At 40.6% G+C, this 27,736-nt stretch overlaps 2 protein-coding genes across 2 annotated transcripts; one reads left to right on the top strand and one right to left on the bottom strand.

Moving 5' to 3' along the window:
* Nucleotides 1-494: 494 nt before the first annotated feature.
* On the bottom strand, nt 495-21,715 carry LOC308628225 (UBX domain-containing protein 2A-like). The gene is made up of 6 exons (XM_081255003.1): nt 21,625-21,715; nt 17,877-18,015; nt 12,422-12,528; nt 9,174-9,311; nt 7,836-7,994; nt 495-3,698 (listed from the first exon to the last, which is right to left on the bottom strand). The coding sequence occupies exons 1-6, from the start codon at nt 21,663-21,665 to the stop codon at nt 3,506-3,508; spliced, it is 777 nt and encodes a 258-aa protein (XP_081111129.1). The 5' UTR covers nt 21,666-21,715; the 3' UTR covers nt 495-3,505.
* Nucleotides 21,716-23,201: 1,486 nt separating this feature from the next.
* Nucleotides 23,202-26,641, top strand: LOC308628221 (serine/threonine-protein phosphatase 1 regulatory subunit 10-like). The gene has a single exon (XM_081254997.1). The coding sequence runs from the start codon at nt 23,624-23,626 to the stop codon at nt 26,300-26,302; it is 2,679 nt and encodes an 892-aa protein (XP_081111123.1). The 5' UTR covers nt 23,202-23,623; the 3' UTR covers nt 26,303-26,641.
* The last annotated feature ends 1,095 nt before the right edge of the window (nt 26,642-27,736 follow it).

The following is a 27,736-nucleotide window of genomic DNA, read 5'->3' as shown; positions in this document are numbered from 1 at the left end:
CAAACTGTATTCCACATCTAAGATGCTGGCTTTATTTTCAAGTTTGCCTTCCCTTGCTAAATTCGGTTTGTTTTCTAAAGTCAACATGTTTTGGGTATTCTACATATTTAACTAACAACTTTAGAATTTTAAACTTTAATGTAAAAAGCTTTATCAGATGGTTCTCACTTTAGAAAACCTTTAAGTATATCATCCACATTAATCAGAGTTTTCACAGTTACAAAAATGAGGGTTCTTGCTGATGGCAGGTCTTTCTCTACAGAACTTCTCACTGGGGTGTACTCTGCATGTACACACAAGAAAATCTCTAATGTGTCTTTTGGTTATTACTATAAACTGGAAAATCCACAAAGGAGGTCTTTTTATATGTACAAGAAAAATATTTCCAACAAGAAGCCCCTTCATAGAAATATATGGAGAATCAAAAATTGACTTTTATGCAAATGAAAATTATAAAATGCTTCATGATAGGCCTATATGAAACATTTTCTTACAGATTCTTGAAAATATATTAACAATGACTTACGTTATATCTGATTTTACCATCCCCTCATTTTTTTAAGAATGCCATTATTTTTGTTTTACTAAAGAGACGACTCTACCACAGCCGTAAACGTTACAGACAATAAATATTTTCTATTATATATCTGTTCATTTCTGAGGGTATATGACAAAAGGAAAAGGCTCTCCTTTGTTCTCCCTCTCTTCTTGATAAAAAGACCTCTACCACCTAGAAGGCTGCGAGCTAGAAAAGGAAGCATTCTTAAAATGAACTTCAAACATAAGATATACCTTATAAATCAGGTCATCTAGTTATGTGTATACTTCCCTTTTGTTGTCCCTGAGCCTTTAATAAAAAACTCATTTAAATGTTGCAGCCTTGGGCCTCCCTGGTGGTGCAGTGGTTGAGAGTCCGCCTGCCAATGCAGGGGATACGGGTTCGTGCCCCGGTCCGGGAGGATCCCAAATGCCGCGGGGCGGCTGGGCCCGTGAGCCATGGCCGCTGAGCCTGCGCATCCGGAGCCTGTGCTCCGCAACGGGAGAGGCCACAACAGTGAGAGGCCCGCAGACCGCAAAGAAAAAAAAAAATGTTGCAGCCTTGTCTCAGCTGTGCTTACAGAAGATAAAGCACAGGTTTATCTCATGATTAGTTCAGAATTAAAGGGTGGGAGGACAGTCTAAGAACAAACTGGTGGATTACAATAAAATTTAAAGGTCTAACAGTCCGATTTCAGTTGAGTCTTGCACTGTCCATGATGCAGCACACAGGTTTTATTTTATTAGGGTGGAAGCTTAGTGCAGGATTTCCTGAAGACTGGTTCTCCTACTACATACCTAAGAATTACTTGGGATTAAAAATGTAGACATCTGGAACCCATCCCAAGTACAATGAACCGTTAAAATGTGTGTGGTAGGTGGCAGGTAATAGGCATTCTGAAAAGCTTCCCAAGTGATTCTTACATATTAAGGCCTGAGAATCACTGCAAATCACTGCTTTTATAAGATTAGCTCTTGCAAGGGTTCTGCAAGGTCAACACTATTTTCATAATTATACTAAGATGTTATTTGCTTCTTTTCACTTTCTCATGAATGTACAGTAGCATTTACTATAGGCTACATGATGTGTGATACTGCAACAGACATACAGAAGCAGATGAGATTCCATCTGTCTTCTTTAAATCAGACAGTAAAGATATTTCCAAAAAATGAAATACAATGCCACGTTTCTCACTAAATCTTTTTAAATTTTGGAAAATAGACACTTTTCATAAAAATGTTCTTTATATTAACATGTTATTTTTAATGAATATTTTATAAGTTTTTATTTTAAATATAATATTAGTATTTATAACCCACGTAAGCAACAGGTCTTGAGACCAAAAAGTTTGAGAACTGCTCTTTCCAGCAGACATCCAGCACCCTATGAACATTACTGCTGTTAGGCATGGCCACTTAGTGCCTTGGCACATTCAATGTATATTTCACTTTAAATATGATTCAATAGATCGTCTGCAAAAAGCTTCTTAAACTTATTGTCAGGGAAGGGGATTTAATCTGACAGAGAAATACTGAGTGTAGCCAGTTTTAGTTAAAAATCTAGCATGTTTGGGCTTCCCTGGTGGCACAGTGGTTGAGAGTCCGCCTGCCAATGCAGGGGACACGGGTTCGTGCCCCGGTCCAGGAAGATCCTACATGCTGCAGAGCGGCTGGGCCCGTGAGCCATGGCCGCTGAGCCAGCGCGTCCGGAGCCTGTGCTCCGCAGCGGGAGAGGGCACAACAGTGAGAGGCCCGCGTACCGCAAAAAAAAAAAAAAAAAAAAAAAAAAAATCTAGCATGTTTTCCTTAGTGACATCAGAATGTAATAAATAATCCTGTAATATATAAATGAGCTGTGTGATGTATGAAATAGAAAACCATACTTTACACGACGCATTTAAAAAATGTTCATTAGTAACATGACAACAGTAGCATTAGATTCTACGTGAGTGGTGGCAAACAAATGGTCCACTCCAAATGTTAACTAAGAACAAACCCCTAATTTTTTTTTTTTTTTTTTTTTGCGGTACGCGGGCCTCTCACTGTTGTGGACTCTCCCGCTGCGGAGCACAGGCTCCGGACGCGCTGGCTCAGCGGCCATGGCTCACGGGCCCAGCCGCTCCGCGGCATGTGGGATCTTCCCGGACCGGGGCACGAACCCGTGTCCCCTGCATTGGCAGGCGGACTCTCAACCACTGCGCCACCACGGAAGCCCCCAAATCCCTAATTTTTTGAAAGAAAATAAAGTAGGGGATAAACTGCGGTTCCTAGAGAAAAAAGAATTCTTTTAAATTTATACGTCTCGAAAATGTTGAAATGTATGTCAGCAGATTGATACTGACTTATACTAAGCTACACAATTTTATTCTTAAATGAAAATACATCCCAGATACTGTTGCCAAGTTAATATTTGAGTGTATCTTACCATTAGATAATGCTAATTGGGAACACTTCTGAGGTTGAGGCATAGCTGTGGTGAAAGCAGTTCCTTCCAGCCTTTTGATTGTATCTCAGATATAAAAAAATTGCATTGATGTTTTTAACCTGCCATGTATAATTTTTTAATGTATTGCTATTTAAAAAAATCTGAGACAGCTAACATTTAAACAAATCACTGCTGTTTGGGAATGATGTTTGAATGAAAGATGCTATGAACATATTTGCTAATTTATGCCGTATTAAGATTTTAAATGATATAGTTATTTAATATATCTTACGTTAAATAACTGGTATTTGAAAATAAGTCTATTTTTCTTTCTGAGTAGCCTTCTGGGAAAAGTTCACTGAATATAGTTTCCAGTCATAGTTTATTTTCCTAACTTGTACTTATTTTAAAATCTTCTCATCAGGAGGGAGTTAAATAGTGCAAAGCCCAGCAAATCTGACTTCCCCCTCATTTTGGTGTGCATGTCCACTTATGACCATCATTTTTCTGGAAACTTTCCACTCAGTGTATCAAAAATCAATGTTATGAAAGTTCTTTAAAAGGTTCAGCGGTTTTTTTGAGTCTTTGAATGATTACAGCATTCTGTAAATTGGCTTCTTCCAGTGTGAGTGTTTCATCTAGTAATTTGAGGAAAGGAAGAGCTGTTGCCAGGGAAAAGGGAGGACTTCTTTGAGATCCTTGGTATTTTTCGATGAAGTCTTTGATGTGGCTTACCCTGCAAAATAGCACAAACTATTAATATAATTTTATGAAGACCCGAATTAGTTAATTTAAGGTAATAATTTGTGATGATACCTGGCTATGTTAAGACAGAATAATCAAATTATGATGATGTAAGTACTCACTTGGGCTACCTTTTAAAGGTTCACCCCTGATAATAGTCAGGAATTACTATTCCTTATCTTAGATGTGACAAGGGTATTATAGTTACATTTTGAGTGTCTATTTTTTAGAAACACACTCTGAAATATCTACCTATGAAACTATATGAAGTCTGGGATTTGCTTAACATAGTTCAGTGGGAACTGAATGATGATGGATCATTATATCCTCTCTTTGCTTTTGCATATGCCTGAAAGTTTCTATAACAGAAAAATCTATATATCTTGCTCTGAATGGATCAGAAATGGTCCAACCAGTAATCCTACACAGACACAGGCTGTATCTCTTCAATACCACGTCAGGCTGTGCTTCATATCTAGTTAAGAAAATTCTTAACCCAGTGCCGGTAGATTTTCAGTTAGTATAATGAACACTGTAGTGTAATATAATCACTGCAGTCTTTTTTTTTTAATAACAGTGATTTTAAAATATTTATTTATTTATTTTTGGCTGCATTTGATCTTCGTCGCTGCACGCGGGCTTTCTTTAGCTGCGGCAAGCGGGGGCTACTCTTCGTTGCATTGCACGTGCTTCTCATTGCGGTGGCTTGTCTTTGTTACAGAGCATGGGCTCTAGGTGTGTGGGCTTCAGTAGTTGTGGCACATGGGCTCAGTAGTTGTGGCTCGCAGGCTCTAGAGCGCAGGCTCAGTAGTTGTGGTGCACGGGCTTCGTTGCTCTGCGGCATGTGGGATCTTCCCAGACCAGGTCTCGAACCCGTGTCCCCTGCATTGGCAGGCGGATTCTTAACCACGGCGCCACCAGGGAAGTCCTCCCAATCACTGCAATCTTGAAGGTAGCTCAAAGTTATGTTCATGTAAGTATATGCGTGTGTATTTAGAAAGGGAAAGTACGTATACAGTTCATCGAAATTAAGAGGCCACTGGGAGTTCCCTGGTGGCCTAGTGGTTAGGATTCCGGGCTTTCACTGCCATGGCCTGGGTTCAATCCCTGGTCGGGGAGCTGCGATCCTGCAAGCCAGGCGGCACGGCCAAAAAAACCCCCCTGAGATGCCACTGATTCTAAGACTTGTCATTTTATATACTACTAAAATTGTAAAAAATCCAGATTATGACAAAATAGTTTCTTAAACACTAAGAATTTTTATATTTATTGAAAGAGCACTTTTAACTAATTTTCACACAAACATTCATCAAATCACTTTCTTCCGTAATAAGATTAGAATAAAATGGTGAAGTCATTCCTAACAGTTGAACGTTATTCAGACTCAGATCCTTCAAATCGCTTCTGATTCAGTCATTGATGTACATGTTTTTCCATATAATACTCCTTTCTGTATCATCGGGTGTGTTGATGATACAGCAGTACTTTGAAAAGTTCTCCACTACTGTCTCTGGGATGATCTTTCATCGAGCTGACGCTTGTTCTGCATGCTTTGAGGCAGATGCCAAGGCAAAGTCAATTGTGTCATGACTGCCATATGGCCAACAAGAAATTATAAGGACGCATCCCCATTTCAGAGATGCTAAAATGTGAAAAAATGTGCAAACAAGAATTAATGAAATATGACATCATCAAAGACAGAATTTTCCCATTCAATCAAATTCACCAGTTGCCACCCTGTTAATCTGTGCAGCTTACCAAAAAAATCAAGAAAATGGTCACTTGTATTTATTTGGGTACCAACAATTGGATAACGAAAGGCTAAAGCTTATGGCAAAGAATATAAATTAAAAAAACCCAATAAAGATTAAAGGAACTGTGCAGTAAAAATTAAAAATGTGTACTGTGATCTCTACAATACTACTACAAGAATAAAGAAATGCCAATCTAAAAAGCTATGAGAGGATAAAAAATAATACTCATTAAGCTCAAAAAGAGGCAAGAAAGGAGGAATGAAGAATAAAAAGACATGGGGTAAAGAGAAAACAAAAAGCAAGATGGTAGCCTTAAACCTAACTAGTTCAGGATATTATACAACATTACAAAAACTGGACTAAACAGTCCAATTAAAATACAAAGCTTGCTTAATTATCACTTAATAAATACCGTTGGCCAGTCAAAGGTTTTTTTTTAAATGCTTCAAGTCATTCAGGGAAAAAAATGGTAGGTAACTAATTGTTATTGAAAATGCCAGAAGTATTTTTCTAGACAAAGAAGTTGGGATTAAAGTATTTTATTTCCCTAAAAAGAAACAAACCTGAGTTGTAGAGAACAAACTTGTGGTTACCAATGGGGGAAGGGTAGGGTGAGACGAACTGGGAGAGTGGGATTGACATATATACACTACTATGTATAAAATAGATAATAATGAGAACCTACTGGCATACAGGCCAGATATGAGAGGGAGTTGTGGTGGCCCAGATCAGGGAATCCGAGTCCAGGTTGGGTGAAGAGGACATCTGTACAGGAAAGCGGCCCATCTTCCTGGTGTCAGACAGAGTCTGACCAGCAGGAGGAGGGCGCCCATGTAGAGGAAGGCAGGTGGGGACGGTTGCAGTATGAGCAGGGTTAGCAGTGTGTCCACACAGAAGAGGTGTTGAGTGCAGAGTGTCAGAAGCCAAGATGGGTTAGGAATATAGGAGAGGTGGTACACAGCAGGCTGTCTCAAGCAGAATAAAAAGAGCATTCATACAGAGGAGGGGCCAACTGCAGTGTGTCAGAACCAGAAAGAGGTGGAAAGTGACCACTCATGGGGGAAGATAGGCAGCACTGACTGCCAGAGCCCAGGAAGGCAAACAGGGCATTGGCATGATGTGATGTGTCAAGAGACCCAGCAGGAAGAGGGAGGCTTCCAGGCTGGGGAGGAGGCAGCAGTAGAAGAAGGAGACTGGTTACATGTAGGAGAACTGATCAATAAATAAATATATTGGGGGCTTTCCTGGTGGCGCAGAGGTTAAGACTCTGTGCTCCCAATGAAGGGGGCCCAGGTTCAATTCCTGGTCAGGGAACTAGGTCACACATGCATACCACAACTAAGAGTTCACATGCCACAACTAAGGAGCCCTCAAGCCGCAACTAAGGAGCCCACCTGCTGCCACTAAGATCCAGCGCAACCAATAAATAAATAAATATTTTTTAAAAAAGTAATAAATATATTGAGAATAACTGGAGCCAGATTTCTCACTGAAGGAAGTTAAACTGAAGAAAGTGAAGAAGTTAATTACAAATATGGAAAGGGGAAAACTAGAATAAACCCTGTGGTGGTGGATTGAAATTAGAGCTATCTATGTGAACTCATGGTTTTCGCTACGCAAAGATATAGAAATACATTTGTCCATGTGTGTTAGTTTGTGTATATATATGCATATGTGTATGTATGTAGAGACACCTGTAGCTCTTTCCACGCAGAGGGCCTGGAATGGTGGCAATAAGTATACCTAGTAACCAGATCCTCAATACCCTTGGCCACTAAAAAGAACCAGGGCTTCTTAGAAAACGTACAGAATGAACCTGAAAAAATATTTTGTGCCAATAAACAAGAAAATGCTCAGAGAATGATGGGAAGATGTAAAAAGTTTAAAGGAGGTCCCAGGGACTTGGAAACCTATATACAATATGTTCCTACTTTAATTAAAATGAAAAAACATTTTAAGACGAGATAAAAGCCTGGAAAAATCCATCAAACTAGTAGTAGTGATTATCTCTGGGCGACGGAATTTAACTTGATTTCAATTTCTTTCAGTACTTTCCTGTATTATCATTCCTTTTCTACAATTAACAGAAAAATACACACATAATGCTAATGATCAACTTAAAAACATACTAAAAATAATTCGTTCAAAATTATGTATCTAGGTAAACAGGAAAACTAATGAAATGATAATCCATAAAACAGACTGAAAATACTTCATTAATGTCCAAGAATTTCCATTGTCATGAAACATTATGCTTAGAGAACTATTTATTAAGATCCTTAGTTCTTAAAAATAGCTGTTGACTGACCTGAAAAGGAGAAATACAATTAAAACTTAGGGAACAAATCGGACAAATAATGAAATGGAAGACTCACCTATGAGAAATGTTAAATTTCTGGACAATCCTTTTCCCATTGGCTAACCAGATCTGTATATTAGTGATGGGTTCCAGACTGTTTAGTGGGACAGTAGACCACTTATTTTTATTCTCAACTTCAACAGTCTTCGCTTTAGAAACAATTTTTGGGGTAGCACTAAGAAAATCCAGACAACAAGTCAGATGCATGTTTTTCATTAAGCAGAACTTTATCTTTAAACAATTACTATAAAAACTTTACAGTAAGTATAGCTTTTCGGAAGATTTTGGCTAGTCACAGCTGTTCCCTAACACAAAAAGATATTATTAGTATCAGTTATATCCATCATACACGATGATCTTAGGAATCTAGTAAAATTATGCACATCTCAGCAATTTGTAAGCTTGTGGACTGTTATGTAAGTATACCAGAAGAGTGTACTTATGTACTTGAATCGTGCCTTCCAGAACAATTTTACAGTGCTGACAGATCCGTGGACTTTACCTTTACCTACTCCCCAGGTTAAAAGTTCTAAAAGAAATGGTAAGTTCTCTGTAGAGAACAGTCCTTGGGTTATAAAGGAAATGAAAGGAAACAAAGTATTCCCTCATCACTCTGAAAGTCACATTGGGATATTTTTCCATGTGTGGATGAATATGCATTTATATACCTTACCAATCTTCATAATTAATATATGAGAATTCATAAAAATGAAAGCAATCCTATATTTAACCTCTTTGCATATTCTGCCATAGGCATAATTAGATAAGATGAATACTGCAAAGTCTGAAAATATCGGGCTGGTCAAAAAGTTCGTTCGGGTTTTTTGGAAGAGCGTATGAAAAACCCGAACGAACTTCTTGGCCAACCCAATAAGTAAAGGCTCTGATACTGATACTAACTTTATCAGGCATTATTTCACTTTTATTACCTCAAAATTCACATACTGATCAGAGGACACAATGCTGAAGGCATTGGTAACTATAATACACAACCTTATATCCAAAAGCTAGCCTAGGTACTCTGTGACATTAATGGCAAAGCTCAAGTGGTGGGTGCAAGGGAGAAAAAATGATTTATCCACCCAATTTTGCCCAACGTCCTCACTAAGCCAGGCACTTTTGATCGGACGAAACCAAAGAAGCCACCATGACTTTTTAGTATAGTGCCAGCATATGTTAATTTACACTAAGGTGAATATGACTTAGAAGTTCTCATAAAAGTTAACATGAAAAATCTCATTTCCAATGGGAGAAATGATAACTCTATATGTGTGGTCTACATAGTAAAATAATGACAAGCTGAATATCAGTCAAACCTCTGCTTATGGAAATTACAGATCATGAGCCTACTCACCTTCCCAGTCTGTGACCCTGTCCTGAGAAGGGCTGGAACACAGGCTTCGTTGACATACATACTTCATTTTTCTTATCTTCAACTTTAACATCGACCTCCTCTTTATCAAAAACTCCCTGTAATTCTAAAGGTAATTCCCTTGGAAAGTAAAGAAAGAAAGTGATAAAGCCCCTAATATGTTTTTTCTTTCTCTGAAAAACATACTGTGCATGTAAAAAGAATAGAAAAATATACAGAAATAAGAGGCATATATATTCTATACAATAAAAACTAGATGTATTTAAAATAATACAGTAAGAGAAAAATCAAGCTCTTATTTCATTCTTTAAAATGAAAATATAGCTACAGGCTGGTTCTAGAAAAACAAGACATAAAAAAAATGTAAACACATGTAGACTTAAGAAAGAAGATGACAGCTCCCTCCCCCCAAAGTGACAGTCCTTATAATTCCACTCTCACTCTAATAAAAAACTTTGCGGTGTATCTCCTAAATTTTCTCTCGTATATAGTAAAATTCCACATAATAATTATATTTTTTCCAAAGATGGTATCATTCTATGTACACTATTCTGTATTTTGAAAACAGCTTTAACAACAAAAAAAAGCAATATACCACAGAAACCTTCTCATGTTAGTATATGGATATATGTCATTCATTTTTACCACATGCACATTGTTATTCTGTTATAAAGTAGATCAAATGGTACAAACATATAAAATACTCTTTTCATCTTTTTCTTACTGATTTGTAAGAAATATGTATATATTCCATTTACAGGATATATATGAAACAAGTATTCCCAGTTTGGCATTTGATTTTACATAATCAAATTTATCTTTCTTATATTGCTTCTGGGATTCATGCCAGCTATAGCTATATGCAACAACATGGATGAATATCCCAGAGAAATAAGTTGAGTAGACACAAAAAATAAACACATTGCATTTACATAGTTCAAAAAAACAGATAAAATGAAAAAATTATAAAGAAAAGCAAAAAACCATAAAGAAAAGCAAAGAACAACTTACTACTGAAGTTAAGATAGCATTACTTCTGTGATATTACTACAAATAATGTGTAACTTAATCTTATCATGAGGACGAAGTCAGATAAATCTGAATTGAGAGACATTCTACATAATTTGGGCCCATGATCTTCAAGTGTCAAGGTCATTAAAAACAGACAAAAACAAAAACTGAGAAACTGTTCCCTCCTGAAGGAGACTAAAGAGACATGACATTTACAAGCAATGTGTAATTCTGAATTGGATGCTTTTGCGATAAAGGATAATATTAAGATAAAAAGTGAAACTTGAATACATTCTGAGGAATAATTGGTAATAATATTATACATCAATAGATGGTTGTATTGTGGTTACATAGGAAAATATATTTCCTTTTTAATAAAAATACAAACTAAAGTATTCAGGATGATGGGGCATCACTTTAGCAACTTACTCTCAAATGCTTTTAGAGAAGTTCTTTGTACCACACTTGCAACTTTTGTATTAGTGTGAAAAAGATTCCAAATTAATTATATTATACAATAAAGAGCCATTTAAAATCTGTATATACGTTGTACATATACATACATACAGACCTATATGGGTATGTATATATTGAAAATTGGTTAGATGTAGCATACTATCAACCCTTCTGAAATAAAAACTGACCAAAATAAGTACATTACACCATTAAATTGATGTTACACATAAAATCATGTGTTAAGGACAGTGCCATAGGACAGATATTAATTTTGTGTATCGTTTTAGGAAAGCAAGAACATGAATATGAGCATCAATTGCTGAAAGAATGTTCATGCTTTTTATTCATTAATTTTCTTTCTATCAATCTATCATGAAAGAGTAATCGGAGGTTCTGTTAGAACTTTAATTATATGAAAACATAGGAGTAAGGGACTTCCCTGGTGGTCCAGCGGTTAAGACTCTGCGCTCCCAATGCAGGGGGCCCAGGTTCCATCCCTGGCCAGGGAACTAGATCCCACATGCCAAAACTAAAAGATCCCACATGCTGCAACTAAAGATCCAGCATGTATCAACTAAAGATCCCACATGCTGCAACTAAGACCTGGCGCAGCCAAATAAATAAAATAAATAAATATTTAAAAAACAAAGAAAAGAAAAGGAAAACATAGGAGTAAAATCTTCAAGGCCCTGTGGCCTGTGTGCCACAACTACTGAGCCCACATGCCACACGACTGAGCCTGAGCTCTAGAACCCGTGAGCCACAACTACTGAGCCCGCGTGCCATAACTACTGAAGCCCACGTGCCTAGAGCTTGTGCTCCGCAAAAAGAGAAGCCACCACAATGAGAAGCCCACGCACTGCAATGAAGAGTAGCCCCCAGTCGCCGCAACTAGAGAAAGCTGAGCACAGCAAGGAAGACCCAATGCAGCTAAAAAAAAAAAAAAAAAGACACGTAGGGCTTCCCTGGTGGTGCAGTGGTTGAGAGTCCGCCTGCTGATGCAGGGGACACGGGTTCGTGCCCCACTCTGGGAAGATCCCACATGCTGTGGAGCGGCTGGGCCCGTGAGCCATGGCCACTGAGCCTGCGTGTCCAGAGCCTGTGCTCCGCAACGGGAGAGGCCACAACAGTGAGAGGCCCGCGTACCGCAAAAAAAAAAAAAAAAAAAAAAAAAGTGAGTTAATTTAAGTCAGCTTTTGGTTGGTCAGAATTCAAATTCCTGACCCTTCAAAACTACACCTGTGGTTCTTTTAAGAAAACTCATCTTATGAAAAAATCTGAATTTGAAAAAGTGTCTTTGAATGCACAGGAACATGTGAACAACATTAAAAAGAATCTTCTAAATGAAATATATCTAAAATATTCTTCTTGGACTTCCCTGGTGGTGCAGTGGTTAAGAATCCGCCTGCCAATGCAGGGGACACGGGTTCGAGCCCTGGTCTGGGAAGATCCCACATGCCGTGGAGCAACTAAGCCCTTGCGCCACGACCACTCAGCCTGCGCTCTAGAGGCCTCGAGCCACAACTACTGAGCCCGCGTGCCACAACTACTGAAGGCCACGCGCCTTGAGCCCGTGCTCCGCCACAAGAGAAGCTACCGCAGTGAGAAGCCCACACACCGCAACAAAGAGTAGCCCCCACTCTCCACAACTAGAGAAAGCCCGTGGGCAGCAATGATGACCCAACACAGCCAAAAATGAATTAATTAATTTTAAATAAATAAATAAATAAATAAATATCCCTCTATTTACAAAGACTGCTTACCCTTTTTTGATGGAGTTCAGAAACTGCTGACTTGCACCATCAGAATAACTTCTGAAATCATCATTGACTGTGAATCCATTTTTCCATAATTTTATACTTACATCTGCCTGCAAAGCAGTAAGAAACAAGATGCATCATGTTAATAAATGAAGTGTACTAATAAACTAAAAGCCCCTTGAAACTTTCTTCTATCAGTGTATATTTTCTGTATCAATCTTTTCTTTAAAATAGAGATATAACTGACATATAACCTTGTATTAGTCTTAGGTATACAACATAATGGTTTGATATATATATCTATTGCAAGATGATTACAGAATAAGTGTACTTAACATCCACCACCGCACAGAGCTACAAAGTTTTTAAATATACCATTCTTAACAGCAAGCTTCAAATGTAAAATATCAAAAATTATAATGTATACATAAAATATGGTTCATAATGAATAATATTTTAAAATAATTCATTAATAATTTTCCTTAAGAGAGGTCATTTGCAAAAATATTCTGTGCCCTGTCTAAAAGGACACTAAAGCTTTCTGGCCAGAACAGACTTCTCAACAGTTTAGAGAATGACTCTGAAATGACTTGATGATTAAGAATAATAAAGGGGGAAAAAAAACTATGAGTAATTAATGGCTATTCCTTCAAATATAAACTATCAGTGTTACTGTTATCAATATTTCATCTCTCAACATCTTGTTGATCATCTCCTAAGAACATTATTTATTCACTCATTGAATCAAAGAAGTCACTGTAGAAATACAGAAAGGTTCAGAAATACAGTAGGATGCAGGGATGCTTCAGGCTGAACACAGAAGGACTTATAAAAAAACATTTAAGAAAATAGACTATTAGAGGCCTTCCCTTGTCTCTAGCATTTATTCATTCAGCATATGTTTATTGAGTGCCTAATATGTAACAGACACTCCACTAAGATGTTAGGGAAAACAATCACAATAATGATAGCATATATTATTAGCCTGCCTGCCTATCTGTCTATCTGTCTATGTACTTATCTGGGAGAGCACTTGTGTGTACACTTACATGTACCAAACACTGTTTAAAGTACTTTCCCTACATGTATTTATTTAATCCTCCTAAAATCCACACAAGGTGGGTATTATTATCCTTTTTATAGATGGGAAATTAGAAACACAAAAGATTAATTAAATTGCCCAATATCACATAAGTAAGGGTGGAGCTGGGGTTGGAATCCATACTCTTAACCACTATGTTATATTACCTCTTTTTTTTTTTCCTATAACCAAACTGCCAAGACTCTGCTCTCATGGTACTCACAGAAAAGAATGAGAACTAAAAAAATTGTACAAATGAACTTACTTACACAAAAGAAATAGAGTCACAGATGTAGGAAACAAACTTATGGTTACCAAGGGGGAAAGTGGCAGGGAGGGATAAATTGGGAGATTAGAATTAACACATATATAAAACAGACAACTAGTAAGGACCGGCAGTATAGCACAGGGAATTCTACTCAATACTCTGTAATAACCTATACAGGAAAAGAATCTAAAAAAGAGTGGATATATGTATATGGTTAACTGACTCACTTCGCTGTACAGCAGAAACTAATACAACATTGTAAATCAACTATACTCCAATAAAAATTAATTTAAAAAAAAGAAAAGAATGAGAACAAAACAAATAGGAAAAGAGTACATAAAGGTACTGAGGAGGGAAATTCCCTAGCAGTCCAGTGGTTAGGACCGGTACTTTCACTGCTGAGGGCCCGGGGTTCAACCCCTGGTCAAGGAACTATCCCACAAGCTGCATGGGCCAAAAAAAAAAAGACACTGAGGAAAACAGAAGAAACTTAAAAACAAAAATGCAAAAACGATAATTAATACACTTATATAAGAGAGGATGTTTGAAAGGGAGTAGGAGGGAATATTCAGGGAGCAAAAGAGCTTTTAGCAACTTAAAATGGAAATTAAACAAAAGGATTGAATATAAGGTTGAAGAAATATTACAATTAAAATAGAACAAAACAACAAAGAGGTGGAAAGCAGGAGAAATAATAAGAGACTCAGTCCAAGAGATCCATTATCTAAGTAAAAATATTCTAGAGAGACAGGAAACAGAGGGGAGCAAAATATCGAGAAGCAACATGAGAAAATGTCCTAGAAGAGTAAAATACAAGTTTCTGTATTGAATGAATGAAAAAGAATCTATACCAAGGCCCATCAGAACATGAGGAGATTAAAGAAAAGATTCTAATAGGTTGCAGGGAGCAAAAACATGCCACACACACAGGCTCAGATGCCAAAACAGCAATCTATCAATCATGTGTGAAGGCAGAATAAAGGCAAGTTCAGGTGCGCAAGGTTTTAAGCCATCCATTTCCCACGCACTCTTTTTACACGCACTTTCTGCATAAAACACCTCAAGACTGGCTTCATAAAAGTGGAAACATACAGGGTAGGGGTTGGGAGAGGCACAGAATTCAGTGCACCAGAAGTGAGAAGAGAGATAAATAAAGTGCTCAGGATCACAGATTCCAGGGCAGCAGCAGTGTAACTCCCCTAGAGGACATCGGAGAAAGAAGAGCTTCACCACAGTTGTCCTTCAGAAAAAAGTAAACTGGTAAAATTATCTAATATGTTCAAACATACTGGAAAAAGATACGGCCTTCTATCAGAGTTCAGGGATAAAGTAATGACAGCCACAAAGAAAATAAAGGCAATATGGAAGGGAAAAAACTACTAATTCTAGTGAAAATTTAAAAGGCAGTCAGGAAAAGAAATATCATCACACACTATATGACTCAGTGATGCTGGACAGTATTTACAAAGTCATAAAGATATAAACAATGATCATTGATTTAATCCCAAATTATGATATAATTATGTTAGTCAAATGAGAGGAGGTGGTTTGGGGATGAGGGGAAGGAAGAATAAGAGCTAAATTCTCATTTTCTATTTTTAAAAAGTCAATACATAATTTAAAAACCTAAAAAATCAAGAACTATCATTTTTAGTATATTCTTAGAAATACAGTCTTTATACAAGAAGAAATAGTTAAGACTACCTCTGGGTAGTGATTACCTCTGGGAATTAGATATCATGGCCATGGAGGAACCGGGCTGCTATTTTTCAACCTAAGCCCTTCAGACTTCAGTCTGAAGAACTAAAGAACTCTCTTCGAGCTCTCAGTGCAGGGGGTCCGGATTCGATCCCTGGTCAGGGAACTAGACCTCACATGCGTGTCGCAACTAAGAGTTTGCATGCCACAGCTAAGGAGCCCGCCTGCCGCAACTAAGACACAGTGCAACCAAATAAAATAAATAAAAAAATATATTTAAAAAAATTTTTAAGGCAAATTAGAGTAAAGGGATCTCTTTCATGTCTGACTTCGAAAAGCCAGCTAGATTCTCATAATTGCTGCTGCCTTCAGTCTGCTGTGATATGGCATTTTGATTGAAGTACATTAAAAAAACCAAAAATCAAGCCTCAAACAGATATGTAGTTGCAAAAAGCATTTTAATAGCTTTTCCAAGATACTACCTCAAAATGTAGTAAGTGGTAGTATCTCAAAAGTTAGTTGAGGGCTTCCCTGGTGGTGCAGTGGTTGAGAGTCCGCCTGCTGATGCAGGGGACACAGGTTCGTGCCCCAGTCTGGGAAGATCCCACATGCCACGGAGCGGCTAGGCCCGTGAGCCATGGCTGCTGGGCCTGTGCATCTGGAGCCTGTGCTCCGCAACGGGAGAGGCCACAACAGTGAGAGGCCTGCATACCGCGAAAAAAAAAGTTAGTTGAAAATATCACATGATAACCCTTATGCAGAATCTAAAAAAATGATACAAGTGAATATATTTACAAAACAGAAACAGACTCATAGATATAGAAAACAAACTTATGGCTACTGAAGGGGAAAGGTGGGGTGAGGGATAAATTAGGAGTTTGGGATTAACAGATAAACACTACTACATATAAAATAGATAAAAAACAAGGGCCTCCTGCACAGCACAGAGAACCTATATTCACTATCTTGTAATAACCTATAATGAAAAAGAATTTGAAAAATATATATAACACATATATTTTATATATATTATATATATCATATATATTTTTATATACATTATATATATGATATATATTATATATATATATAAAAACTGAATCACTGTGCTGTACATCTGAAACTAACACAACTTTTTTCTTTTTTTGGCCATGCCGCGTGGCTTGTGGGATCTTAGCTCCCCAGCGAGGGACTGAACCTGTGCCCTCAGCAGGGAAAGCTCAGAGTCCTAACCACTGGACGGCCAGGGAATTTCTTAACACAACATTTTAGATCAACTGTACTTCAATTAAAAAAAAAAAAAAAGTCGAGGGACCTCCCTGGTGGCACAGTGGCTAAGAATCCGCCTGCCAATGCAGGCGACACAGGTTCAATCTCTGCTCTGGGAAGATCCCACATGCCGTGGAGCAACTAAGCCCGTGTGCCACAACTACGGAGCCTACACTCTAGAGCCTGCAAGCCACAGCTACTGAGCCCACGTGCCACAACTACTGAAGCCTGCGCGCCTAGAGCCTGTGCTCCTCAACAAGAGAAGCCATCGCAGCGAGAAGCATGCACACTGCAACGAAGAGAAGCCCCCGCTCGCCGCAACTAGAGAAAGCCCACGTGCAAAAATGAAGACCCAACGCAGCCAAAAATAAATAAATAAAAAATAAATTTATTAAAAAAATAGTTCAGAATCTGAACATGGAATCTTAAACTTAAAGGTATATTTATTAATATGACAATAATCCTATCAGAAATATCTTTTAAGTTTTGGGAAGCTGTCAAGTGCATGATGGCAGGTTATCAAAATTCTTATTTTCACTTAAAAAAGTTGATAAAATCGTATCTTATCATTTGCAATAAATACTGTAAGTTGTTTCCCTTGAAGTGTCAGATTTACTTCATACATTTTGAGAAAATGTCTGCAGAATATCCAAGACTGAATAACTAGTTGTCTGTAAATCACTTTCATGTAAAAACAGTACACCATGAAAAAGCAGAGTGTTCAGCTTGTATCTCAAGCAATGGTACTTTTCCTTAAGATACTTCTGTATATTGTAGAAATGTTTTACATACACTTCATATTTTATCACATAGAATATTGTAAGATGTGTATTAAAGAGCTGGGAATTAATGAAATGTGTCAATTTTACTGCTTCATCAAGGAAATTTTTAATTGAAACGAGTGTTTTTTCCCCCTGCAAGTTCAAGGAAAGAATACAGTAGTTACTGGTACAGAGTAGTGTCACTACCTCAATTCCTCCTAAGGTGCCAGTTTTGCCTACCACTGCTTTTGCAGTATCGGTGCAAACTCAACACAGTGAAAACAGTAAATAGTATCTTACTATTATTATGAAAACAGTTTTGACCTCTAAAGGGCCATATGTTGAGAAGCACTGGGAAAGAAAAAATTTATGGACACTTACCTGTTTCTTTTGTTCAGTGGGAGACAAACATTTGGCACCAACCTTCTGAGCTTCCTCAAAAAGGCTGTCAATAAAATATTCACAATTTGTTTGTTGATTATCACTAAGAGGTTGGTGGTCAGATCCTGTTTCACAAACCCTATACACACACACAAAAAAAAGAAAAATAAGCACTATTAACCATTAATTCTCTTAAAATTTTACACAACTTGTTTTAGTTAAAGGATCTAGAACTGACATGCTACCTCTACGCCTGCAGTTGAGACTCTCTTCTGAATTAACACAGGAGATATGTGGCCTCGGGAAGTCGTTAACACTTGTGGTCCAGAGCAGGGTTTCCTCAACTTCAGTCCATTGATATTTGGGGAAGGTTAATTCTTTGTTGGGCAGGCTGTCCTGTACACTGTGGGAAGTTTAGCAGCATCTGTGGCCGTTAACCACTAGACGCCAGTAGCATGGACAACCCCCAACCCCCCAGTGTTATAATAATAAAACACATCTTTAGACAATGCCAGATGGCCTCTGGGGGTGGGATGGGCAAAACTGCACCAGGTTGAAAACCACTGGTCCAGAGTAAAAAAACGTGTTCTTTGTAAAGCTCTCAAAATGGCTTTAAAGGGGGTTACTATGTACTTTTTGGTAACACAAAGCACTCTTGAAACTAAAGGTGGTAAGGTGTGAGGAACAGTCATAATCATAGTTTTGCTCCTTTGCACACTTCAGAATGAAATTTCCCACTCAAGACTTTCATCTGTAGTGGTTTAATACTCTACTGGGTTTTTTTTTTCTTTCTTTCTTTCTTTCTTTTTAAATTGAGGTACAACTGACATACATTATTTTAGTTTCAGATATACAACGTAACAATTCAATGCTTGTATGTACTGCAAAATAATCACCACAATGTCTAGTTAATTGTTAACATCCATCACCATACATAGTTACAGAATTTTTTCCTTGTGATGAGAACTTTCAGGATTTACTCTCTTGGCAACTTTCAGATACGCAGGACAGTGTTATGAACTAAAGTCTCCATGATGTACATTATATCCCATGACTTATTTATTTTATAACTGGAAGTTTGTACCTTTTGACCACCTTCCTCCATTTTGCCCGCCCCATCTACTGTTTTTGTATGTGTATGTGTGTTTATATTTTGTCATATAAGAAATATTACCTAAGATTTTGTTTGATAAAAGGATGGTTTCTGGTTGATCTTTTCTAAAGTCACATAGAAAATTCATAAATGTACTGAGAGATAATTTCTCAGATTTCTCAGATAATAATCAACACTTCTATAGTTCTTACACTGTGCCAGGATCTGCAAGGCAGATATTTTTATCCACATTTTATAGATAAGGAAAATGAGTCACAAAGAGGTTAAGTTACATGTTAGAGATTACACAGCTAGTAAGTGGCAGAAACAGAATTCAAACCCTGTTAATCTGTCTTCCAAGTCTATGCTCCTAGCCATGATACATTATAAAGCCTCTCTTAATAGCTAATATTTATTAACCATTTATTAGTACATGTTAGGAACTTTTCTAAGCGCTTTACATGTGTTCACTCTTCCAATCTTCACAGTGACCTAAAAGGCACATGTTGTTTTGTTTTGTTTTTAACATCTTTATTGGAGTATAATTGCTTTACAATGGTGTGTTAGTCTCTGCTTTATAACAGAGTGAATCAGTTATACATATACATATGTTCCCATATCTCTTCCTTCTTGTGTCTCCCTGCCTCCCACCCTCCCTAGCACATGTTGTTTTTATCCTCATTTACTAGGTAAAGAAAAAGCTTAAGCAATTTGCCCAAGATCACAAAGCTATTGGTAGGCAGAGCTGGAAACTGAACTCAGGCTTCTAATGCCCCTACTCTTTTTCAATTTATTTATTTATTTATTATTCGTTTTTGGCTGCGTTGGGTCTTCATTCAGGGTCTTCATCCCTGAATTGTATACTTTAAATGGATGAGTTATATGGTATGCGAATTACGTCTCCACAAAACTGTTAGAAGTCCTAAGTTAATTTTACTCTTTAAACTCAGTCATTCAGGGCTTCCCTGGTGGCGCAGTGGTTAAGAATCTGCCTGCCAATGCAGAAGACACGGGTTCGAGCCCTGGTCTGGGAAGATCCCATATGCTGTGGAGCAACTAAGCCCGGGCGCCACAACTACTGAGCCTGCACTCTAGAGCCTGTGAGCCACAACTACTGAACCCCACACATGTACAGCCCGTGCTCCGCAACAAGAGAAGCCACCACAATGAGAAGCCTGCGCACCGCACACACAATGAGTAGCCCCTGCTCACCGCAACTAGAGAAAGCCCACGCGCAGCAATGAAGGCGCAACACAGCCAAAAATTAATAAATGAAAATTAAAAAAACAAATTAGTCATTCAACTGGGGCTTCTGTGGTGGTCCAGTGGTTAAGACTCCGTGCTTCCACTGCAGGGGCCACGGGTTGGATCCCTGGTTGGGGAAGTTCTGCAAGCCACAAGGTGTGGCAAAAATAAATAAGCAAGCAAGCAAGTAAGTAAGTAAGTAAATCAATAAGCAAGCCATTCAACTTATTTCTGTGTAGAAAAGAGTTAACGTAGCAGGCCTAACTGTTGCTATCCTTTTTACTTTTCTCATGAGTATGGAATTTTAAAATGTGCCTAGTCCCCAGTATAAACCCTAGGCTCATTTCCAATGAACTTCCCTGGTAGACAACATCTCACACGTGCTATATAACTTACTACTGGAGGAATTAAGTGTGTGTCCTGGTGGCTGCACTGGGCAAGGACTCCTAGAAGCTTATGCCTGGTTTCCCCTGGACTTCACCCCCTTGCAAAGTATCTTTTCATTGCAATAAAGCTTAGTCATTAGTATGACTATAGGCTGAATCCTGTGAATCCTCTAAGCAAATCATCACATCTGGAGGCAGTCTTAGGGGCTCCTGACATAACCTCACAATTATATACTTAGTATCAGATATTTATATAAAACAGTAAGTACTCTAGTGAAAAAATAATAAATAGTATTTGTTCGGTATAGAAAGTGTTCACAAAGTATTTGTAAACACCTGTCTCCTTAAATGGACTATGAATGAAAGATATTTACCTTTTCAAGTATTTAAAACACAGAACATAATGCAAAAATAAATATTCCACTTCAGAGAAGTGAGAATAAAGAATTTTGTATTAATAAGAACGACAGACTTTGCATCTACCATTTATTGGGTGCCTGCTATATGCTAATACGATGCTCGGTGCTTTAAATTGGTTATCTAATTCTTACAAAAACCTTTCAGGTAACTATGTACACCTCCTCCTTTTTAGATGAGATACTGAAGCTCAAAGAATCTACCTAAGTTGCTCAAATGCCAGAGAAGTAGTGTTAAGACAGAGATGGGATTCAAACCTAGGTTTATCTGATTCCAAAGCCATTATATTTCCACTATGACTTCAAGATGGTATAACACAAGAGGCTAATGAAGTAATAAATAGTTACTTTAATTTCCCTCTTAAATAACAGAAATAATATGTGGGCAGAGAGAAATTTAACACTTAAAAAAATTAATCACAAAAAGACTTAAAACTTGACTAAAATCCATTTAATGCAGCTATGGAAAAAAAAACTTTAAAGTACATTACTATTTGGTATTTAACAGATAATCATCATGAAAACTTAACTAAGTCAGTGAAACGTAAAAAGAGAGTAAGACAGTAACAAAGGCATTAATAACAAAGAAAATGCATAAATTAACTCACCATTCTTCCTTTATACTTTCAAGATTATCTACTTCTTTCATTCTCTTTTGCCTTACTGTAAAAGTAAAAAGAAAAATAAGGTAAAGTTCTTAATACAGTATTTTAAATAAATTCATTCCAACATATGCATTAAGATTCTTTACCATTAAGTTATTATGTACTCCTAAAGTAGGTCTTAAGACCCCTAAAGGGGTCTTCAGAACAAGTGAACTAACTCAAAGCTGTCACTTTCACTTAAAGTAAAGCAATAAAAAGTAAATTTTGGATTTGGATAATCTGACAAAAGAAAGATTTCATAAAAGTTATGATGAGGGGAATTCCCTGGCGGTCTAGTGGTTAGGACTCTGTGCTTTTACTACCAAGGACCCACGTTCAATCACTGGTTGGGAAACTAAGATCCTGCAAGTGCTCGCGGCCAAAAAAAAAAAAAAAAAAAAAAATTTTATGATGAAAAATAATGTATGCTTTGGTCTAATAACAAACAAAAGTGAATGTAAACATTTCACTCAATCTCCAATAGTAACAAAATATCAAATCAATATAAACTCATTCTTTTTATTCCAATGTAGATGATTTTTATTGTTAATATTCTTTTTTTTAAACATCTTTATTAGAGTATAATTGCTTTACAATGGTGTGTTAGTTTCTGCTTTATAACAAAGTGAATCAGTTACACATATACATATGTCCCCATATCTCTTCCCTCTTGCATCTCCCTCCCTCCCACCCTCCCTACCCCACCTCTCTAGGTGGTCACAAAGCACAGAGCTGATCTCCCTCTGCTATGCGGCTGGCTGCTTCCCACTAGCTATCTATTGTACATTTGGTAGTGTATATATGTCCATGCCACTCTCTCACTTCGTCCTAGCTTACCCTTCCCCCTCCCCATATCCTCAAGTCCATTCTCTAGTAGGTCTGCAGAGTGAAGTCAGTCAGAAAGAGAAATACAAATACCGTATGCTAACACATATATATGGAATCTAAAAATAAAACAGAAAGAAAAAAAGACCAAAAAATGGTCAGAAGAACCTAGGGGCAAGACGGGAATAAAATAGAGCTCCTTCACAACAAGAGGAGCCACCTCGGCCAAGGACGACCCCGCAGTGCACAAGGCGGCAGCGCATCTGCGTCAGGACGGAAGCCTGAAAGGGGAGCCGTAGGGAGGGGCCAGTTTCAACTGCGTCACAATCGAATTCGGCCACACAATTGCGTGTTTGCTGAACCAGCCACTACGACTCTTAGATCCCACTCTTACAGTTTGTACTTGAAGCAATTTTGAAGTCGATTTTGACCGCGATCCTCTCTCACTGCGCAGGCACCGGTCCGATTCTACCAACCCTTAGTGAGAAATGATCTCGACGGCGGAAGTGGTGGAAGCAGAGGAAAGGGAGGTGCTAGGCCGCTAGGTCAAGCGCACGCGTTCGGAGGCCAGGAAGGAGGCGGAAGAGGGTGCCCGGGGGAAGAGGCTGAGCGAAGGGTTTGAATTTTCTCGGAGAAAGACGGGCCGGCCACGAGGAGAAAAGAAACAAGCCGCAGCAACATCTAAGCCCTTGAAAGCATCCCGAGAGAGGGGGGAAGGGAAAACAGCAGCCACCAGCGCAACCACTTGTGTCTTCCGGCCCTTCCCACCTCTCTTGCCCACCCCCACCAGCCCACGCTGCCTGGGACTTGAAATCTGTGGCCGAAGGACCGTCACCACATAACTTCAAGAATAATCAACCACCCTCCCTTCCCAAACCCACCCAAATTCACTCATCCAGCGTTTCCTTTTTTTAATCCACTCAGAACTTTTTTTCTAAGACCCCCCCCTCCCTACATGGAGTTGGGTGGGGGGGGGAATGAATACTGAGTTGGCCTTTATTTTTTTTAAGGAGACTTTTTGATCCAATGAGGCCCCCCAAATAATTGAGTTTTGGGTCCTCGTTGGTTGTTTTATTTTTTTTCTCCAAAATTTTAACCCCCTCCCCCCGTGAGCCCGAGGTGGATAAAAACCTCGATCATGGGTTCGGGTCCCATAGACCCCAAAGAGCTTCTCAAGGGCCTGGATAGCTTCCTTAACCGAGATGGGGAAGTCAAGAGTGTGGATGGGATTTCGAAGATCTTCAGTCTGATGAAGGCAGCACGAAAGATGGTGAGCCGATGCACTTACTTGAACATTCTCCTGCAGACCCGTTCACCAGAAATATTGGTCAAGTTTATTGATGGTGGTGGTTACAAGCTTCTTAACAATTGGCTGACATATTCAAAGACAACCAACAACATTCCCCTCCTGCAGCAAATTCTCCTGACCCTGCAGCACCTACCACTCACTGTTGACCATCTCAAGCAGAACAACACAGCCAAACTGGTGAAGCAGCTGAGCAAGTCAAGTGAGAATGAAGAGCTCCGGAAGTTGGCCTCAGTCCTTGTCAGCGACTGGATGGCAGTGATCCGCTCCCAGAGCAGTACCCAGCCCGCTGAGAAAGCTAAGAAGAAACGGAAAGAAGAGGGAAAGAGTCGAACCACCCCTCCTGAGCGACCGTTGACTAAGGTAAAGGCTGAGACTCGGGCCGAGGAGGCCCCGGAGAAGAAGAGGGAGAAGCCCAAGTCCCTCCGAACCACGGCGCCCAGTCACGCCAAGTTCGGCTCTACCGGACTAGAGCTGGAGACCCCGTCTTTGGGGCCTGTGAAGAAGAATGCCAGTGCAGTGGCGGTTTCTGACAAGTACAACCTTAAACCCATCCCCCTCAAGCGTCCGAGTTCCACAGCTGCCGCAGGAGTTGCTGTGCCCCGTGCAGAGAAGAAATACAAGCCACTCAACACAACACCCAATGCCACCAAAGAGATCAAAGTGAAGATCATCCCGCCACAGCCTGTGGAGGGCCTGGGCTTTCTGTATGCGCTCAATTCAGCCCCTGTTCCAGGCATCAAAATTAAGAAGAAGAAGGAGGTGCTGTCAGCCACAGCTGCCAAGCCAAGCCCATTTGAAGGGAAAACGAGCACAGAACCGAGCACAGCCAAACCTTCTTCCCCAGAGCCAGCACCTCCTTCTGAGGCTATGGACACAGAACGTCCAGGGACCCCAGTTCCCCCTGTTGAAGTCCCAGAGCTCATGGATACTGCCTCTTTGGAGCCAGGAGCTCTGGATGCAAAGCCAGTGGAGAGTCCCGGATATCCTAGCCAGCTGACCCGGAAAGGCAGGAAGAGGAAAGCTGTGACCTGGCCTGAGGAGGGCAAACTGAGCGAGCATTTCTATTTTGAACTGGATGCAACTGAACGAGTGAATGTGAATAAGATCAAGGACTTTGGCGAGGCAGCTAAGCGAGAGATACTGTCAGACCGACGCGAGTTTGCGACGGCCCGGCGTCTGAGCCACGACAACATGGAGGAGAAGGTGCCCTGGGTGTGCCCCCGGCCCCTGGTGCTGCCCTCGCCTCTTGTCACCCCTGGAAGCAACAGCCAGGAGCGGTACATCCAGGCTGAGCGGGAGAAGGGGATCCTTCAGGAGCTCTTCCTGAGCAAGGAAAGTCCTCACGAGCCTGATCCTGAGCCCTATGAGCCTATCCCCCCCAAACTCATCCCCCTAGATGAGGAATGTTCCATGGATGAGACCCCATATGTTGAGACCCTGGAGCCTGGGGGAAGCGGTGGCTCAGCCGATGGGGCGGGCGGTTCCAAGTTGCCTCCTGTTCTGGCCAATCTTATGAGAAGCATGGGTGCCGGGAAGAGCCCCCAGGGTCCTGGAGGAGGAGGCATCAATGTGCAGGAGATCCTCACCTTCATCATGGGTAGCCCTAACAGTCATCCCTCAGAGGAACTGCTGAAGCAACCAGACTATTCAGACAAGATCAAGGAGATGCCGGTGCCTCATGGACTCTTAGGCCCTGGTCCCATAGCCAATGGTTTCCCACCGGGAGGCCCTGGGGGCCCCAAGGGCATGCAGCACTTCCCCCCTGGGCCTGGCGGACCTATGCCAGGTCCCCATGGGGGCCCTGGGGGTCCTGGTGGGCCAGTGGGTCCACATCTCCTGGGTCCCCCACCCCCTCCCTGGGGGGGTGATCCCTTCTGGGATGGCCCAGGTGACCCCATGTGGGGTGGCCCAATGCGTGGGGGACGAGGTCCGGTGCCATACCATAGAGGCCGTGGTGGCCGAGGCGGGAGTGGACCACCTCCTCCTCCATTCCGAGGGGCCAGAGGAGGTCGCTCTGCAGGAGGACCTCCAAATGGACGAGGGGGCCCTGGTGGCGGCATGAGCAGTGGCAGCGGACATCGTCCCCATGAAGGCCCTGGCAGTGGCATGGGTGGTGGGCATCGCCCCCACGAAGGCCCTGGTGGTGGTGGCATGGGTGGTGGCAGTGGCCATCGTCCTCATGAAGGCCCTGGTGGACGAATGGGTGCCGGTGGTGGACATTGGCCCCATGAAGGCCCAGGACATGGGGGGCCCCATGGCCACTGGCCTCATGATGGCCCTGGTCACCGAGGCCACGACCATGGAGGGCCACCCCCTCATGAGCACCGTGGCCATGATGGCCCTGGCCATGGCGGAGGGGGCCACCGAGGGCTTGATGGAGGCCACAGCCATGGAAGAGACATGTCAAATCGCCCTGTTTGTCGACATTTCATGATGAAGGGTTACTGCTGCTATGAGAACAACTGTGCCTTCTACCACCTGGGTGTCAGTGGGCCCCCCCTGCCCTAGGGCCCACCTGCCCACCCCGCCCACACTCCTGTGAACTGCAGCCTTGCTCCTTCCACCCTTTTATGGCTTCTGTGAGGCCCATTTTCCCCTTTCCCTAGCTGATGAGGAGCCGGCCCCCTCAGTGCCCACCTGCCTGGGTTCCTGGGGGTTTTCTGATCACTGGTGTGCATTGATGTACATATTTTCCTCCAGTATGGGGAGGAGAGAAACTGGACACATTCTGTACCCTGGACTGCTGAAGAGGAGACCCGGTTGGCTTCACTTTTTGAGGAGATTTGCCCTTTATGCCAAGCGCCTCTCCGGTATTACCCTTTATGCCTGAGAACCTAAATAAAGCTGGTTATCCTGGAGAACACCTCTACTCTCCTCCTGTGGGTCCTCCACATGCACACAGAACTCTGACACGGGATCAGATGCACTTAAGAAATCATCCCCGCCAAATTCATGCTTCCTCGTGGGGTGGGGAGATGGTAAAAGGGGTACTGTGTATCCCACTGCACTGAGAGGACTCAATCAGGCTGGATTTGAGTTCTGGAATACATCATCCCCACTCCTCCCCTGACACAGGCTTTACATTGAGTCCTTTCTCAAGTAAGACGTTGCAATCTTCCGTGAACACCCAAGTTTGCATCATGGGTATGCTAGGTTCAATGATGGCAAATTCACATCGGCATCCGGTGAAAAGTTTTAGCTGGCATAGGTGAGGCCACTGGTGGTGGTCCACCCTTGCCTGCAGCTCATTCTGGAAATTAAAACACTTCAGTGAGACCAGCTTTTCAACTGAAGCCCGGTGTGCTGGGCATGCCAGTCACACTACATGCACTGCCTCTGGGAGTTAGCGCGCTCCTGGCCCCCATCTGGAACCTTGTGGGTGTGAGGCCTCCAGCTCCCTTGAATCAGCCACCTCTAAATCTCCACCAGGTGCCTTCCTGGGTGGATTCGATAAGATGACCTGCCCTCTCCCAGCCCTCTCCTTCACCTGTCTCAGCATCAGTTGTTTTCTATGAAAACAGTGGATTGGTTGGGTTTTACGCAGGGTCTTGGGTTAGAGCCACAGTGGTTTTGAGGATGAGTATTTTCTTTTTTCTTTTGGTTTTGTATATTTTGTACATTAAGAATAAACAGTGGAAAGAGAAGCATTTAAAGAAAAAAAAAGAGCCACCTCAATGAGAAGCCCACGCACCACAACTAAGAGTAGTCCTCACTTACTGCAACTAGAAAAAGCCCACGCACAGCAACAAAGACCCAACGCAGCCAAAAATAAATAAATAAATAAAATTTTTTAAAAATGGAGAGAAGCAAGAGTGAAAATAGTTATTGTTCGGGGTGGGGGTAAAAAATTGTGGATTATTTTCTCTCTTTCCCAAACTTTCTGCAATACACTTTTGCCCTTACAACAAAAATAATATAAGAAATAAGGAAACAAATCGATGT

The sequence above is a fragment of the Mesoplodon bidens genome (genome assembly GCF_964165515.1).
Source record: "Mesoplodon bidens genome assembly, chromosome: 14".
In the NCBI taxonomy this organism is placed as follows: domain Eukaryota; kingdom Metazoa; phylum Chordata; class Mammalia; order Artiodactyla; family Ziphiidae; genus Mesoplodon; species Mesoplodon bidens.
The sequence above is the reverse complement of the archived record's forward strand: the minus strand, read 5'-3'. Positions and strand labels throughout refer to the sequence as shown.